At 65.1% G+C, this 14,561-nt stretch overlaps 3 protein-coding genes across 4 annotated transcripts; 1 reads left to right on the top strand and 2 right to left on the bottom strand.

The window, feature by feature from the left end:
- Positions 1–23: 23 nt before the first annotated feature.
- Positions 24–4,977, bottom strand: BTBD19 (BTB domain containing 19; the record flags this gene model as incomplete). 2 transcript variants are annotated; one of them, XM_082765796.1, is made up of 8 exons in its annotated part: positions 24–651; positions 729–854; positions 933–1,064; positions 1,331–1,399; positions 2,609–2,668; positions 3,928–3,981; positions 4,121–4,349; positions 4,889–4,977. In XM_082765796.1, the coding sequence occupies 8 exons, from the start codon at positions 4,975–4,977 to the stop codon at positions 517–519; spliced, it is 894 nt and encodes a 297-aa protein (XP_082621922.1). In that variant the 3' UTR covers positions 24–516. The 2 variants fall into 2 exon arrangements, with proteins under 2 accessions (XP_082621922.1, XP_082621923.1); XM_082765797.1 differs by lacking the exon at positions 1,331–1,399.
- Positions 4,978–6,219: 1,242 nt separating this feature from the next.
- DYNLT4 (dynein light chain Tctex-type 4) lies at positions 6,220–6,897 on the top strand (the record flags this gene model as incomplete). The annotated part of the gene is made up of 1 exon (XM_082765778.1): positions 6,220–6,897. The coding sequence occupies one exon, from the start codon at positions 6,220–6,222 to the stop codon at positions 6,895–6,897; it is 678 nt and encodes a 225-aa protein (XP_082621904.1).
- An 805-nt stretch (positions 6,898–7,702) lies between these two features.
- On the bottom strand, positions 7,703–14,078 carry PLK3 (polo like kinase 3). The gene is made up of 15 exons (XM_082765734.1): positions 13,786–14,078; positions 12,962–13,069; positions 12,765–12,881; positions 12,307–12,436; positions 12,135–12,222; positions 11,652–11,747; positions 10,863–11,058; positions 10,424–10,550; positions 9,973–10,082; positions 9,776–9,893; positions 9,587–9,670; positions 9,284–9,446; positions 9,060–9,189; positions 8,785–8,895; positions 7,703–8,495 (listed from the first exon to the last, which is right to left on the bottom strand). The coding sequence occupies exons 1-15, from the start codon at positions 13,963–13,965 to the stop codon at positions 8,301–8,303; spliced, it is 1,953 nt and encodes a 650-aa protein (XP_082621860.1). The 5' UTR covers positions 13,966–14,078; the 3' UTR covers positions 7,703–8,300.
- Positions 14,079–14,561: the final 483 nt, after the last annotated feature.

Raw genomic sequence — 14,561 nt, 5'->3', positions numbered from 1 at the left:
TAGACACAGCTGCTTGGGCAAAGGGGTGGGGGGTGCAACAGCATTAGGGGGGGGGAATTTTGCAGCCCAGGGGATTCCTGGCATCCTGAACACCACAAGGGGGGTTTGGTCCTGGTGCCATTGCTCGCCTGCTGCTGCAGCGCAGCCCCACTGCCGGGGGAGGGCAGCACGGCCCCGGGAAGGATGGGACCTGCCAGGGTGGCTGGGATTATAAAGGGTCACCCTGCAGCCCCTGGGGTCACCACACACCCTGTGTGGGTGCTCCAGCATCCGTACACCCACCCCGTAACCCAGCTTCAGCCCCACAGAGCCCACATTGCTTTTTGAAGCTGCACCACGGCCCCCACCTTGGGGTGACCCTATATCCGCCCCGATCCCAAAGCTGTGAAGTGGGGAAAAAAGCACTTTATTGACGCCCAGCCCCACACCCCACAGCCTGCCCCATCGCAGAGCACCCAGCTGGGGGGGCACAGCCTCTCCCTGAGCCCCCCGGTGGGGCTGGGGGGGGCACAGCCCCTACTTGGCGTGCGGGTCCAGGTGCCGGTGGTGGTCGCGGGGCCGCGTGCCGCGCCGGGGCCGGCAGAGCTGGGGGGGCACCCCGCTGCCACGCCGCAACGCGTGGGACCTCCAGGCTGCTGCGATGCTCTCCACCTGGGGTGGGGACATGAGCGTGGCCCCAACTTTGCCCCCAATCCCAAATCCAGCCCCCCAAAATCCAAGCAGCTCACCGGGATGAGCAGGTCCCGCTGGTTGTGGCTCTCCAGCGTCGCCAGCTCGCTGGGTGCCAGCAGGGGCAGGCGCAGCTCCCGCACGGGCAGGGCGGCCACCTCGGGCACCGGGCGCCCCAGGACGGCCTGTAGGACAGCCAGCAATGCATCAGGCACCGGGGGGGTGTTTTGGGAACCCCCTCGGCCCCGCTGTGCTGCACTCACCGAGCTGACGTGCGCCCACTCCCGCACGGCTTGCACCAGGTCCAGCTCGTCCACGGCCAGCCGGTCGCTGCGCAGCACCCGCGCCAGCACCGTGTCAGACAGCTCGTGGAAGCCCCGCGTCCTCACCACCGCCTGCAAGATCACTTCTGGCACCAGCACCAGGATCGTTCTGGCACCAGCACCCACCCCGTCCCCCTCCTTCACACCATCCCGCACCCCAGCACCCCAATCCTTTCCACCATCCCCTACTCGTCTCTCAGCATCCCCTCCCCAAACACCATTTGGTCGCTTTTTTCCCCCAGCCGCCCCATCCTCACGGCCCTGTTCCCCCGTGCCGTGTCCCCGTTTGCTCCCCATGCCCTGCGGTGCCCCCATTTCGGGTCCCCCCATGGCTGTACCGCGGTGCAGCTCTCGATGAAGGCCAGGCAGTGCTGCTGGAGGTCCGCCTGCCCGTAGGTCACCGCAGCCTGTGGGACAACACGGGCACCTGCAAGGGGGCCCAGGGCAGGAAGGAGACACCCCCCCCCCAAAAAAAAACACCCTACAGAGAGTCCTCGTATGCCACCAGCCCTGAGGCGTTCTCAGGCACACAGGTAAGGGAAGCAACCCCATGCATGGGTGCCACCACGTGGGGATGTGGATATGGGGCTGCCTGGCCCCAGCTTTCCCGACTGGGGCACAGGGTTGGCACAGAGCCCCCCCAGAGTGCATCAACACCCTGGTGCCACCCCCCCAGCCTGCCCTATATCTCTATTCCCCACTGCAACAGGAATTTGGGGTGCTTGTCTCCTCGTCCAGGAACAATGCTCGTCCCTGGGCTGGCTCTGCCCGTTGCTGTGCCCTTCTCGGGGCACCAGGACACATCCTTGTCCCCCCCCCGTGGTGTCTGCCCACGTGTGTGGGGTATTTGGGGTGCTGTGCAGCATCGCCAGCCCCGCTGCTGCAGTTGGGACCAGCGCTGACGCAAGCTGGGGGTGGGCAGAGCGTGTTGTTTTCTTCAGGTTTGTTTTGTTCTGGGGTTTTGGGGTTTTCTGTTTGTTTCCTCCGAGCCCGTTTTAGCTCTGTTTACGCCACAGTGGTCAGGTACCACGTGCGCCGAGAGCTTCTGCACGCCAGGGCCAGCGTCTCGCCCCAGGGGCATCGCTTCGGGCCTCGGGAGGTGGCAGGGATCTGCAGGATCACGAGCGTGGGGCCGGTCCTGGGAGCATTTCTCCATATCTCAGCAGGGTTTTGGGAACTGGCCCCGAAAACCTTGCGGATTTCCAAAATCCCAGTGCCTCCCAGTTTCACACAAACGGTGGCAATATCCCTGCACTGGGGAGCTCTGGCTGGCCCTGTGTTGGGGATGATGTCCTGGGGACAATGCCCTGCCTTGCTCTGATGGCCTTGGTGGCCCTTGCAGCCCCAAAGGGACATCCCCAGGGGACAGGAGGGCTGCTGGGCTGGCAGGGGAGGGAAACCCAGCCCCAGCACGCAGCAAAGGGCAGAGGGGCCAGGCCAGCTCATGCCCCAAAATAGACAAGGTTATTTTTACCCTCCGTGACGCTGCTTGGGAAGCTGTCACTGGGTTTTCCCCAGACTGGTGTCCCCCCCCCGCCCCCAAATATGCCCTGTTGCCCAGGTGAGGGACCCAGGCACCGTCCTTTCCCCTACACCAGGTGCCCTGGACTGCTCACCTGCAGCGCCTCGCAGACCTGCTCCACGCTCAGCGTGTCCTTGATGAACTCCACGCAGAGCTGGAAGCAGAAAGGAGAGGCTGGGAGGGCGCAGCGGGGACCCAGCACCCCCCTCCGTGATGCTCAGCACCCCCTGAGCCCCCAGGACACGGGACAAAGGAACAAAGGGACATGGGACAAGGGATATGGGGCGGAGGTGCCTCCAGCCCTGCAGCGTTTTGTAAGGCAGGGCTGGGCTGGGGGATGAGGGCTTGCAGCACGGCGTGCAGGCAGTGATTCAGCTGGGGAGCGAGCCTGGGGTGACCAAACGCCACCAAGCTCACAGCCCGGGGCAGGTCACTTAGCCATGGTCACAGCCCTGGTGACAGCAGCAGCTGCCGGGTGACCCCAGCTCTGCCCGCGCCTGCTCGGAGAGGACAAAAAAATGGGCTGCAGCCCCAAAAGCAGGTGGGACGCAGCCTGACGGGCTCCCCGCTGCCCACCCCAGCTGCCTCCCACACAAAGGGGACCTGAGCCGTGGTGTTTGGGGGGAGGAACGCGGGGGCTGAGCCAGGGTCAGGGTCCCTGGGAAACCCGAAATGACGTGATGTGCGGGGAGGAGCCGCCAGCTGGAGCAGAAGGGCCCTGAGTCACCGGCGGGGACAGGGAGATGAAGTCACCCTGCAGCTGGGGACAGAACCACGGGCTTCCCCGGCTGCCACTTGGTCACTTGACCCCCCCCCAAGTCATTACAGCTCCCCCCAAGGGACACGGGGCAGCTCGGTTCGTGGCACGGTGCGGTGTGGAGGGAGGGGAAGTGCTGGGTCACACCACGCGCCCGGCCGTAACTGGGGAATGGGTCTGGTGACGTGTCCCCACGGGGACGTTTCAGCTCCCTCCTCTTCCTCACCCTGGCCCACTCCCTGTCTGTCTGTCCGTCTGTCTGTCCGTCCTGGTGGTGTGTTCCCACCTCTCCCTTTCGCTCCCTGCTCCCCAGATTGGGGATTTCCCGACAGCAGCCTCCTGACATGGCCGGAGGCACCGTGGGGGATGGCGTTGGGGCTTTCCTGCTGCCCTTTGTGCAGGGGACATGCCGCAGGGATTCCCCAGCTCCGGGGGTGGGGGGCTCCCACCTGAACCCCCATAGGGGCTGCTGCTGAACCCGGTGGGGACCAGTTCCCCTAGGGACACCTCTGGGGTCAGGGAACAGGGCTGAGCCTGTGCACATGGGTGGTGCCATCCTCAGGGCCACCTTGGGTCATCCTTAGGGTCATCCTCGGGTGCCCCCCAGCATAGGGGCACGGGGGGGACATGCCACCCCGGGTGCAGCAGGGCCATACCTTGCACAGGTCCTGCAGGCCGTACTCCACCGATGAGGTCAGCACCTCCAGAGCCTACAGAAACAGAAAATCCCGAGCTGGAAGGCACCCACGAGGCCCATCGAGCCCAAACCCTGTCCCTTTCTCCATGCAGCACCACCCCAAAAAAAAAAATCAACCCACCCCAAATTCTTCCGCCCCCTTCCCCACTCACGATGTGGCTGTTGAGGCTGACGCTGTTGGTGTAGAGGAACTCGATGACGGCCAGGAAGACGTCAGGCTGCACGTTGCCCAGGATGAAGGGGCCTTGGGGGGGGATGCTGCCGGGGGGGTCCTCGCCACAGCCCCCCAGCATCCCCCGAAAAGCCTGGCAGCGGCACGCCAGCACGCAGCGGTGCGCGAACACCCGCTGCTGCTCCCGGCCCACCACGAAGGTCACGTCGCTGCCGAGGAGAGGGGACCAAAGTGGGACCCCCAGGGGCTGGGACAGGGCACAGGGTGGCCCCCCCAGCCCCATCACAGCCCCTTTGTTCTGGGAAAGGGAGAGGGTGATGAGCAGGAGCCCCCATCGCAGCGGGGTGATGATTTAGGAGGGGTGCACTAAGGCACGGCCCAGCGCTTGTGGGGACCAGAAGGGTGTGTGGGGTGAAAGCAGGGATCTCTGCAATGTTAACAGCAAAGTTATACATAAATAACTGAATAAATGGCTCCGTGGCCGTGGTCAGTGGGGCAAGAAAAGGGGAATGAGGTTGAGGCTGAAGGCTGTAGGATGCGGGGTGCGGAACATGAGGCGCAGGGGGCAGGATGGAGGCTGCGGGGTGCACATTGTGGGCTGTGGGATGGAGCTCGCAGGGCAAAGGATGTGGGAGAAGGGCTGCCAGATCGCAGATTTAGGCCCCTGGAGCCCAAAGAGAGGGGCTGAGGGCCACGAGGAGCTCGGCCTGGCGGGCAGGGAGGGTGTGGGGAGGCGGCGGCCCCTCACCTGAACTGGGGGTTGTTGACCAGGGTGCGGAGGGCGGCGGTGAAGGCGGCCGCCTCGCCCTGCAGCCGCGCCGAGCAGGAGCGGGCCATGGGGGCAGGCGGAGGAGGAAGGCGGCGAGGGAGGGAAGGAGGGAAGGAGGGAGGGACGGAGGGACGGAGGGAGGCTGGCCGGCACGGGGAGGAGGCCGCCACAGCACGGCCCATCGCCAGGGAAAGCTGGCAGGAGGGAACGTGGTTTAGGGGGGACACGGGATGAGCAAAGGGGGAAAATGGGGTGGTGAGAGGGGGAGCCCACCCTCAGCCCTGCGTCCTTTGGGTTTTAGGATAGCAGCGGGGTGAAAGCACTCCCTGCCTTGCCCAAACCCAGAAGTGACGTGAGGGGGGTGCTCATTCCCCTTCCTGCTAAGTCCCGGGGGTGAGGGACGCGGTGGGGTGCCCCCGGAGGGGCCCAGCTTTCCTCGCCAGCACCCAAGGGAGCGGGGTCCAGCTGCCAGCGTGCTTGGCAGCGCGAGCCGGCAGCAGGCTATAAATACCTCGGCGGCAGATAGGAACACAAAGGCCGGCCCCGCTTTCCCCAAATAGATCGCAGCACGGCCAGACAAAGGCGCATTGATGGGGCGGCCGGGATGTACCAGCTGGGCTGGGCTCCGGCAGCGGGGAGAAAACCCCTCTCAGAGCGGGGGTCCTGGCCAGACCTGCCCCGATTTGGGGCATCACAGCAGCAGGGACCCCTGGCACATTGTGGGGCTCAGCTCCCCAGCACCAGGCTGTGCTCTGTGGGTGCTCACCATCCCATAGGGAAAGGCATCGCAGGGGGATAGGTACCCAAAGGATGTGATTTTTTTTTTTTTTTTGGGGGGGTGCAAGCTTTTCCTTCACTTTTGACACCCACAAAGCGTTTTTGGGGCTGCCAGGAGATGCTGAGGACATAGAGGACATGCCCAGAGCTGCTGTCCCCAAGCTGGCTGCGGCCCAGGCTGCAGCTGGCACGGCTCTCAGGGAACTGGGGGCAAAAGAGGACAACGGGGCTGTGCAGGGACCGGGAAGCAAGGAGTTACGCAGCCGTGGATGGGGAGGTGCAGTGTCACGTAGCAACACTTCACGCTCCAGGAGCTCCCCGAGCTTGGACCCAGGGGACCGAGGGGAAGAGGTCGGTGCTGGGCAGCCACGGGCACGGTGGCTGGAGCTGGGTCACGCAGGGAGCGGGGCTGGGGGCACGGGTGGGATGGGGTGCAGGGATATGGCACGTGTGTAGGTGCAACGGGTCAGCCCCAGCTGGATTGGGGTCCCACAGCAGTGCTCAGAGCCACCTCTCCCCTCCAGCCTGCCCATATGGCCGAGCAGCCAGCCCCAGAGCTGGCCCCGTCCACCCAGGTGATGGCCGTGGATGGCACCGAAGCCCCTCAGCCCCGGACCGCCCGCCGAGGCTCCAATCCCACAGCCCCAGCACGGAGCACGGAGGAGGGCAGAGCACCACAGCTGCTGTCCCGCCGCAGCTCCGTCCTCAGCACCCTCCCAGCACCCCTGGCCAGCCGCCGCAGCTCGCTGGGGGCAGCCCCGGGGGGCAAGCGCCCCTCCATCGGCCCCTGGATGCTCCACAGCCGCGTGAGCTTCTCGGGGCTCCCCCTTTTCCAGCCCATCCCTGAAATCCGCCTGGAAAACACCTACAGGATGGGGCCAGACGAAGGCTGTGGGTTCAACGCGGGGCGGGTGCAGCGGGTGCTGGAGAGGGTCCTGGCGGGGGCCCTGGGGGGCACGTCCTACAGCCCCCAGGGCGGCGCCCCGCTGGTGCACAGCCTGGCCGAGCTGCTGCGGGGCCGGGTGAAGGAGGTGGTGCCGCCCCGCTACAAACTGGTGTGCCACGTGCTGCTGGGCCAGCACGGCCAGCAGAGCCTGCTGGTGGCCAGCCGGGCGCTCTGGGACCCCCAAAGTGACAGCTTCGCCTCGGCCACCTTCTCCAATGCTTCCCTCTTTGCTGTGGCCACAGTGCACGGGGTCTATTTTGAGTAGGGGCTGCCTCCCTTCAGACAGTCTGGCAGGGGGAGAGCAGGTGGAAATAAAAGGATTTGCACCAGCCCTGGGTGGATGAGCTGTGGTGCACGTGGGGAGCCAAGGGGATGGCCAACGGTGCCCCTGGTTGATGCACATACTTTAGTGGCTTGCAAGAAGTCCCAAGCTGCAGGAAATCCAACCCAAAAAGCTGCATTTCCCCCAAGGCCAGGAGCAGGCAGCAGTCGAGGGCCATACCCTGGAGGACACGGAGCAGTCCAGCCCCTTTCCCACAGCCCAGGCTGCTCCCAGGCAGGGCAGGAGGTGAGGGATCTTGTTCCAAGCGAGCCTGCAGAGCAGGATGAAGCCCATTAAGTCCCTCCTCGTGGCTGGCTCCGTGCCCAGCTCACATCCCGTGACACCAGGCAGTGCAGGGCACCCCACAGCCCTGTCCCTGGGGCAGGAGCCACAGCCCCCAATTCCCCCAGCACAAGCCCTGGAGCAGCTGGTGCTGACAGCAGGGGATGGGGTTGGTACAAGAGAGGAGAGGCTGAGGCAGATCCAGGGCTCTGCAGCTATCAACAGGATGCAAATCCTGCTCCTCCTGCCAGCCCCAGGGGCACAGAAGGTAAACCCATCCTGGATCTGGTCCTCAGGGTCTTAGGGTCTGCATAAGGCACTCAGGTCCCCCACCAGCCTCCTCTCTTTAACTCCTGACCCCAAACATCACCAGGAGCAGCCCCAGAGCAGGGATGAAGATGGGGATTGCCCTGCCCCACTTTGTGACCCCAGCCCCAGCTCCAAACACAGCAGAGACAGCTTGCCCTTACACAAATAAAGTTTTATTGAGGTAAGTCAGGGACAGGGGAGCTGCACATGGACAGACCGAGAGAAAATAAATAATTCCATATAAATAAGATGCATAAATAGTCCCAACCTGGCAGAGACTGCCGCGAAACAAGAAACCTGCCCTAGGTCACAGCCACACAGGGGCTTTTCCAGGCAAAAGCCCACGGATCCCTTTCCCCTGCCCTCTACCAAACCTCAAGTTGTACCAGACAAGTCCCAATTCGGGAGCAGCTGGGGTCCAGCTCAGCCCCCCCTTAGTGTAGCAGACATGGAGAGGCACAAGCCACCCCACACAGCGCCCCACACCCCTGTCCGTCCCCTGGGGGGGGGTCTTCTCCACCCCACAGCACCAAGCCTTGAGCTCACGGCCATGCAGAGGGGGGAAAAGGCAGCGATTGCCCACAGCCAGGGAGCAGCACGGGTGTGCAGACCTGCTGCCGTGATCACAGCCACGTGTGTTCAGCGGGTGGCCGCTGAGGTCCGGAGTCCAGCTGAGCACCACAACGCGCCCCCCGTCCCACGGGAAGGCAGGAGGAGACCTCTACGTCCAGAGAGGGTCTCTCCAAAGCACCGCGCTAGGCATCGGCCCGCTCCTGGAGGAGCTTGAGGATGTATCGGAGGCGCTGCTGGAGCTCCGGCGAGCAGCCCAGCTCCTGGATGCTGCCCAGCTTGTAGGTGTAGGAGTTGCGCTCCCGGTTGATGTAGGTGACAAGGCAGGAGTGGTCAGGCTTGCTGATGATCACCTTGGTGTGGTCATTGTAGAAGTTCACCTAGGAGACAGGTGGGGCTTGGCTTGGCCTCCCGCAGCGCAGCAGCAGCGGGGATGGAGCCAGGCTTCCTGCCTCAACCCGTTCCTCCTCCCCAACCTGCCTGGGAACAGCCCCACGGCAGGAACGCACCGATCCGAGGTGCCTGCCACCAGCAGCTGGGGCACCAGAGCAGCTCCCTGCACCCACAGCTGGCCTTTGCATTTGGGTCGTGGCGGGCAAGGACTAACCCGGGCCACGAGTCCCATGGTGGCTTCCCCAAAGTGGCACCCCCACAGCACCCCACACATACCTGCAGGGTGCCACTGCTGAAGAGCATCAACAAGGCCTGGTCCGTCTTCACCCACTGCAGGAGGAGCAGGGCTGGCTGCCCAAGGTCATCTATGCTCGGCAAGTCACCTCCCTTGGGGAGAAAGGACCGCGTAAGCCCCCGGTCCCATACCCGTGGGTATTGCCCTGCCAGCAGGACACAGCCCCAGGGGCTCCACCCAGCCACAGCCTGCGACCAGGGAGTGCCACCCAGGTGACACGGCCAAACCACAGCCCAAATGTTGTCCCAGCACCTACCTTCATCAGGTGCTGCTCCATGTAGGACGCGAAGTAGCGCAGCACGCTCATCTGCCCCTGCAGCTGCTCGGGGACAGCGGACACGGGGAAGGCGAAGTGCTTGCTGTTGGTCTGGTTGTAATGCACCGTCCTGGCGGGGGGGCACAGTGTTAGCCACCCCCTGCACGGCCTCCCCTCGCCCCTTTTCCCACCCCAAGGACTGCAGCCCCTTCCCCGGCGCTCACTTGTGGTTGGGGGAGAGCGCCATGTGCGTGCCGTTGTTGAAGAGCACCCCGATGCTGCGGTTGGAGAGCTGGTAGCCAAAGCCGTACTTGTTGGAGTAGTCCACCCACTTGCTCACCCAGACAAACTGCTCGTGCCGGGCCAGGGAAGCCGGGTTTCTGTTCGCTGGTGGGGAAGGGAAAGGGGTGAGCAGAGCAGGCACCCCCCGCTCTGCTCCCCGCTGCGGGGTCAGGCGGTATTTGGGGTTCCATTTGGGGTTCCCAAAGCGGCACCCGTGCCTCTACGCCCTCTCCCGGCTGGTTTACCTGGGGGCATGCAGGAGAGGCAGGTCCGCAGGAGCCGGACAGCCGACTCGATGATGGCAGAGGCGGTGATGCAGTCTTCAAAGGCTGCGGAGGGAAGATGACAGGCCCTGAGTCAGCCGGCCCCGCTATCAGCCGGGGCAGGGCAGGAAGCTCGGGGCAGGTGGGGTGGCCAGGGCAGGCGTTGCTCACCTTCACAGCTGCTGGCCATCGTCCCCCGGATGGACGGGGACACGGATTTGTGAGAGGTCTCCTCCACCAGCGTCTCCACGGGGCTGGAGCCGGTGCTACGGCAGGACCCGGGGGTGGCCTGGGGGGGGACACGATGTCAGCACCGTCCCGCGTGCTGTCCCCAGGAGGGGTGCGCACGGACTCGGGGCTGCTCTCACCTCGTTCCCTTCCACCGTCTTGTAGCTTATCTGCCGGCAGATCGAGGTCTTCATCAGCCCGGTGACCAGCTTGGAGATGTCGTCCTTGTCCTCCGAAGGACCCTTTTTGGCTGGGGAGGCAGCGAGCCGTGAGCACAGGGGACAGGGACACGGGGGCCACCCCCCCCCCCAGCAGGCTCAGCTCAGGGTGGCAAGCGGCTGCCTCCCGCTTTCACTTCCCAGTTCTCAGGCAGCAGCAGAGGGTTTCCAGGAGGAACTGTCCCCATGGGTTACGGGGCAGCATCCGCTCCCCAGGCGCACGCCCATGCCTGCCACCAGCAGCGGAAGGGCAGGGACAAGGCAGCGAGCGCTGTCCCCAAAAGCAGGGGACCCCCCAGCAGTGCTCTGCAGAACCCACTTCTCCCCAGAGAAAGGATCACCGGGAGGTTCCCGTGCAAGCACGTGGACTCACCCTTGGGTTTCTTCTTCCCGAAGAGCGTCTTGGTGACTTTAGCAAAGAGACTTTTTGCTGGGTTGGGGGGGCTGAGCTCCGGAGCCATCACGCAGCTGCTGGGAGGGAGCTTCTCCGGCGTGTAGCCCTGTGCAGGGGTGAAGGCAGAGGTTTGGTTTCCACCGCCCACGTGCTTCACGCAGAGCTGCCCCGGGCTGACCGCAGTCACTCGCAGCCCTCCTGACAGCCAGCTTGCATTTCCGTCAGCCCTTGGCTCCGGGCCTGGCATTTGGGTATTTGGGGATCAGCGGCACGGGAAGCAGCCCCTGCTGTGGGGTCAGGGCAGCAGGGAGCACACCAGATCCCTCGGTCCCTCCACAGGCAAGGACAGCACCCTGCGTGACCCCAAAAGCCTCATCCCACCCTGCTGAGGGTGAAGGCAGGACTCCAGCCCGCTCACCTTGAAGAACTCATGGTCCAAGATCTCCTCGAGCGTGAGGCGGTCCTGGGGGTTGCGCCTGAGGATGCCGGCGATGAGGTGCTTGGCAGGCAGGGAGAGGAAGGCGGGCAGGGTGTACTCCACCTGCTTGATGCACCTGTAGGTCTCCTTGAGGTCCGAGGTCTCGAAGGGAGGGTTCCCACACAGCAGGGTGTACCTGGGAGGCGAGGCACGTGCCACGGTCACATCCCCGCCGGGTCTGTGACTCAGCAGCACTTGGAGCGAGGAAGCTGGTGGCGTTGGGCCGGCCACACCTGGCCGGGAGCACCGCTTCCAGCCCGCCAGGCTGCGCACACATCCGGCCACGCTTCCTCCTCGCGACTGCCGACAGCAGCAGGCAAAGAGCCCCGGGGACCGGGACGGGGCTGGCAGGAGGCAGCGGCCCCACGGCCCTGCCCCACGGCCCTGCCCCACAGCAGAAAACCACAGCAGGAAGCTTGCGGCAGCGACCGGCAAGGGCTCGAGTCACCGAGGCGGCGCAGCGATCGCTCCCCGTGCAAACAAGCCGCCAGCCACTGATATTTTCCATTGTTTATCTCGCTGGTGGGGTGGCTGAGCTTTGAAGCAGAGCTCGGTGTGACACCAGGGCCTGCTGCTCGCAGCACCCTGGGGTGCCCGGGGGCACCTCTGAGCAGGATTCATCCACTCACAGCCCCTCTTCCCCTACCCTTCAGCATACCAGGGACACAAAGCACAACAGGACTCCCCCACGGGGCTCCCCACAGCCCCCACCCCACCCCGTGCACTTACATGACACAGCCCAGCGACCACACGTCTGACTCCGGGCCGTGGCCCTGCCGCAGCAGCACTTCGGGGGCCAGGTAGTTGGGGGTCCCACAAATCGTCCTGCGGGGCAGATGGCCAGCTCAGAGCCTGCTTTGCATCCCCCACCTCTCCCCGCCCATAATTCACCCTGCAGCTGATTCCCCTCCCCTAATTTGAGCCCCACAGGCTCCCTCCATCCACAAGGAGCCCCCCCCCAACTCCTGGGGGGCAGCAGCAGCTGCTCGTGGCGAGCCGTCGGGAAGAGCTCGTCCTAGACACAGCCGGGAACGGAGCCTTTGTGTCCCAGCCTGCGCACCCGGCCGGGCACAATAGCCATAGCGAGCGCATTGTTCTCCCCGAGGGCTGCGGGCACGCTCCTGGGGGAGCCACAAAGCCCCCAGCCCCCTCTCCTCGCCTGCAGCTGGGGCAGGAGTTGCTATGAGAAGAGAAGGGGAAGCTCAGACTCACTTTTTCTTCTGCTCAGAGGCGTCCTGGCAAGCAGCTAGACCGAAGTCCCCCACTTTCAGCTCCATGTTTTCGTTGATGAAGAAGTTGCCTGCAAGACGATGGTGACACGTCACCGCCCGTCCCTTCGGCTCGCCGCTCCCCGCGTGGCTCCGTCCCCAAACGTGACACTCACCCAGCTTGAGGTCCCGGTGCAGGATGCCCTTGAGGTGAAGGTATTTCAAGCCGGAGATGATTTGTTTGAGGTAATAGCGCACTTCAGGCTCCAGCAGGGTATGGCGGGCCTTCCAGATGTGGGCCAGTGACTGCAGAGGGAGAGAAGGCAGCTCGGTGACGGCGGGCAGGGAGGGCAGGCAGCCCTGCTGACTAGGCAAGGGGCAGGCAGGGTCAGAGCCCGTTCTTCCAGGAGTTGCACAAACAATTGGCCTGCCGTGGCTGGAAGCTCAGCAGGCTCCCTGCTCGGCACAACCAAGGAACCACTGGGCTTTTGGTGGTGGCAACGGGGGCTACGGGCTGCCAGCACGGGCAGGCTTTTTATAGAGGACTTGAAACCCACGGTGTCCCCAGTGCTGTGCAAAACCAGCACCTCAAACAAAGCGTCCACTGCTCCGCTCGGGGACATGGAGCCCTCACCTTCCTGCTGCAGTGCTCCAGGAAGATGTAGATGCTCTCCGCGTCCTCAAAGTGGTGGGAGAACTTGACGATGTGCTTGTGGTGCAAGTCGCGGTGCAGCTCGATCTCGTTGGTGATCTGAAAGGACGCCGAGGCCACGGGTGAGCACAAGGTGCCTGCTGGAACCCCAGCACCCCCCCGACTCCCCAAGCACCTACCTTCTCCCGCTGGTGGGGTTTAGCCACCCGGCTGTGAGGAATGACCTTCACGGCGTAGGTTTTGTTGCTGGAGAGGTCCGTCATCTCGTAGCATCGTGCGAAGCCGCCCTGCGAGGGGGAGAAGAGGTGGTTGGGGAGGCTGACAGGCAGCTCTCCGCCCCTGCCAGCTCCTCGCTGCGCAGCCCAGGGAGCGTCACACGCTGCCGGCTGCTGCGTCGCCCACTGAGATCTGAACCACGATGCTCTCAAGCCGGGATTTTCTTCACCCTGTTCTCATAAAGCCTCCCGGGCGTTTTTCCCTCCCACCACTACCGGACTCCTCTGGCAGCTTTCCAGATGCCAGCTCGCCCGGAAAGCCCTGCGCAAAGCAGGGGGGACCGGAGGCCACCACCGAAAGGCAGCGCTGGATGGAGACAGGTTTTTCCTGCCGTGATGTCAGCCTCCAATCTGCACACTCAGCTGCCGAGCCCGCCCGGGCCGGGCTGGGAACAAGCAGCCTCCTCCTACACAGCGCTCGCAGCGGGAGGAAAAGTTGCGTGTGCCGCAGCCCCAGCGGCCGGGCCGGCACCCCTGGGAACCGGGGCAGCCTCCGGCCCACGCACACCCCGCGGGGCGCCCCGAAACCGATCGCGCCTCCGATAAGGCGGCGGGGCCGGGAGCCAGCCCGGCTGATTCACGGCTCCCGGCCCCGAGGAGGAGGCACGGAGGGACGGGGGGGGAGCCAGCAGCAAGGCCCCCAGCCCCCTCCCAGCTCCCCCCTCACCCCACAGAAGCAGGGCGCTCCCCGTTCACCCCGCTGCCACCCCCCCGTTATCCCCCGGTACCTTCCCGAGCAGGCGGCCCTTGCAGTAGGAGCGACCGGAGAGCGGGTCGGTGATGAGCCGGCTGCTCTCGGCTGCCCGGTTGGGCGGCGGTGGCGGCGGGGAGGGCGCGGGCTGGGCGGGCAGGCAGGCGGCGGTGGCGGCGGGGAACGGGGGAAAAAGGCCGGCGTGCTCCATGGCCATGGCGGCTGTCCCGGTTCCTGTCCCCGTTCCCGGTCCGATCCCGGTTCCCGGTGCTGCTGCCGCGGCTCCTCCGCCACCGGCGGCCCCGCGCACGTGGCCCCGCCGCCGCCCCCCACGCTTGGCGCTGGCGCGCCGGGGATCCCGCCGGTTTTATCAATGGGCGCGGTGACGTCACCCGCGGGGCCACGCCCCCTCGCCGGGCGGCCCCGCCGCGCTCTTAAAGGGGCAGAAGCGCGGATAAAGGGGGTGGGGATGGGAGGGGGGTAAAAGGGGGTAAAAGGGGGTAAAAGGGGGCCGTGTGAGGGCAGCCGGCCGCTGCCACCTCTCTGCAGTGGTTTGGGGGAAGGAGACAGCCCTGCCCCTACGCGGGGGGGCGGTAAATGCACACCCACCACATATATGGCCCCCCCCAGGCACTGAGACCCCCATGCACAGGCTCCCCTCTAGGCACAACCCCCCCCCCAAGCATAGGGATCCCCCCCCCAGACGCTCAGAGACCCCCAGGGGCACGCAGAGACCCCTCCTCAAGTCCCTTCTGTCTCTCCCAAGACCCGCAGACCCCCCCCTCCATGCACATCCAGGGGGGATTTTGAAGC

The sequence above is a fragment of the Aythya marila genome (genome assembly GCF_965140915.1).
Source record: "Aythya marila genome assembly, chromosome: 8".
Lineage (NCBI taxonomy): Eukaryota > Metazoa > Chordata > Aves > Anseriformes > Anatidae > Aythya > Aythya marila.
This window is presented reverse-complemented; position numbering and strand designations above follow the sequence as displayed.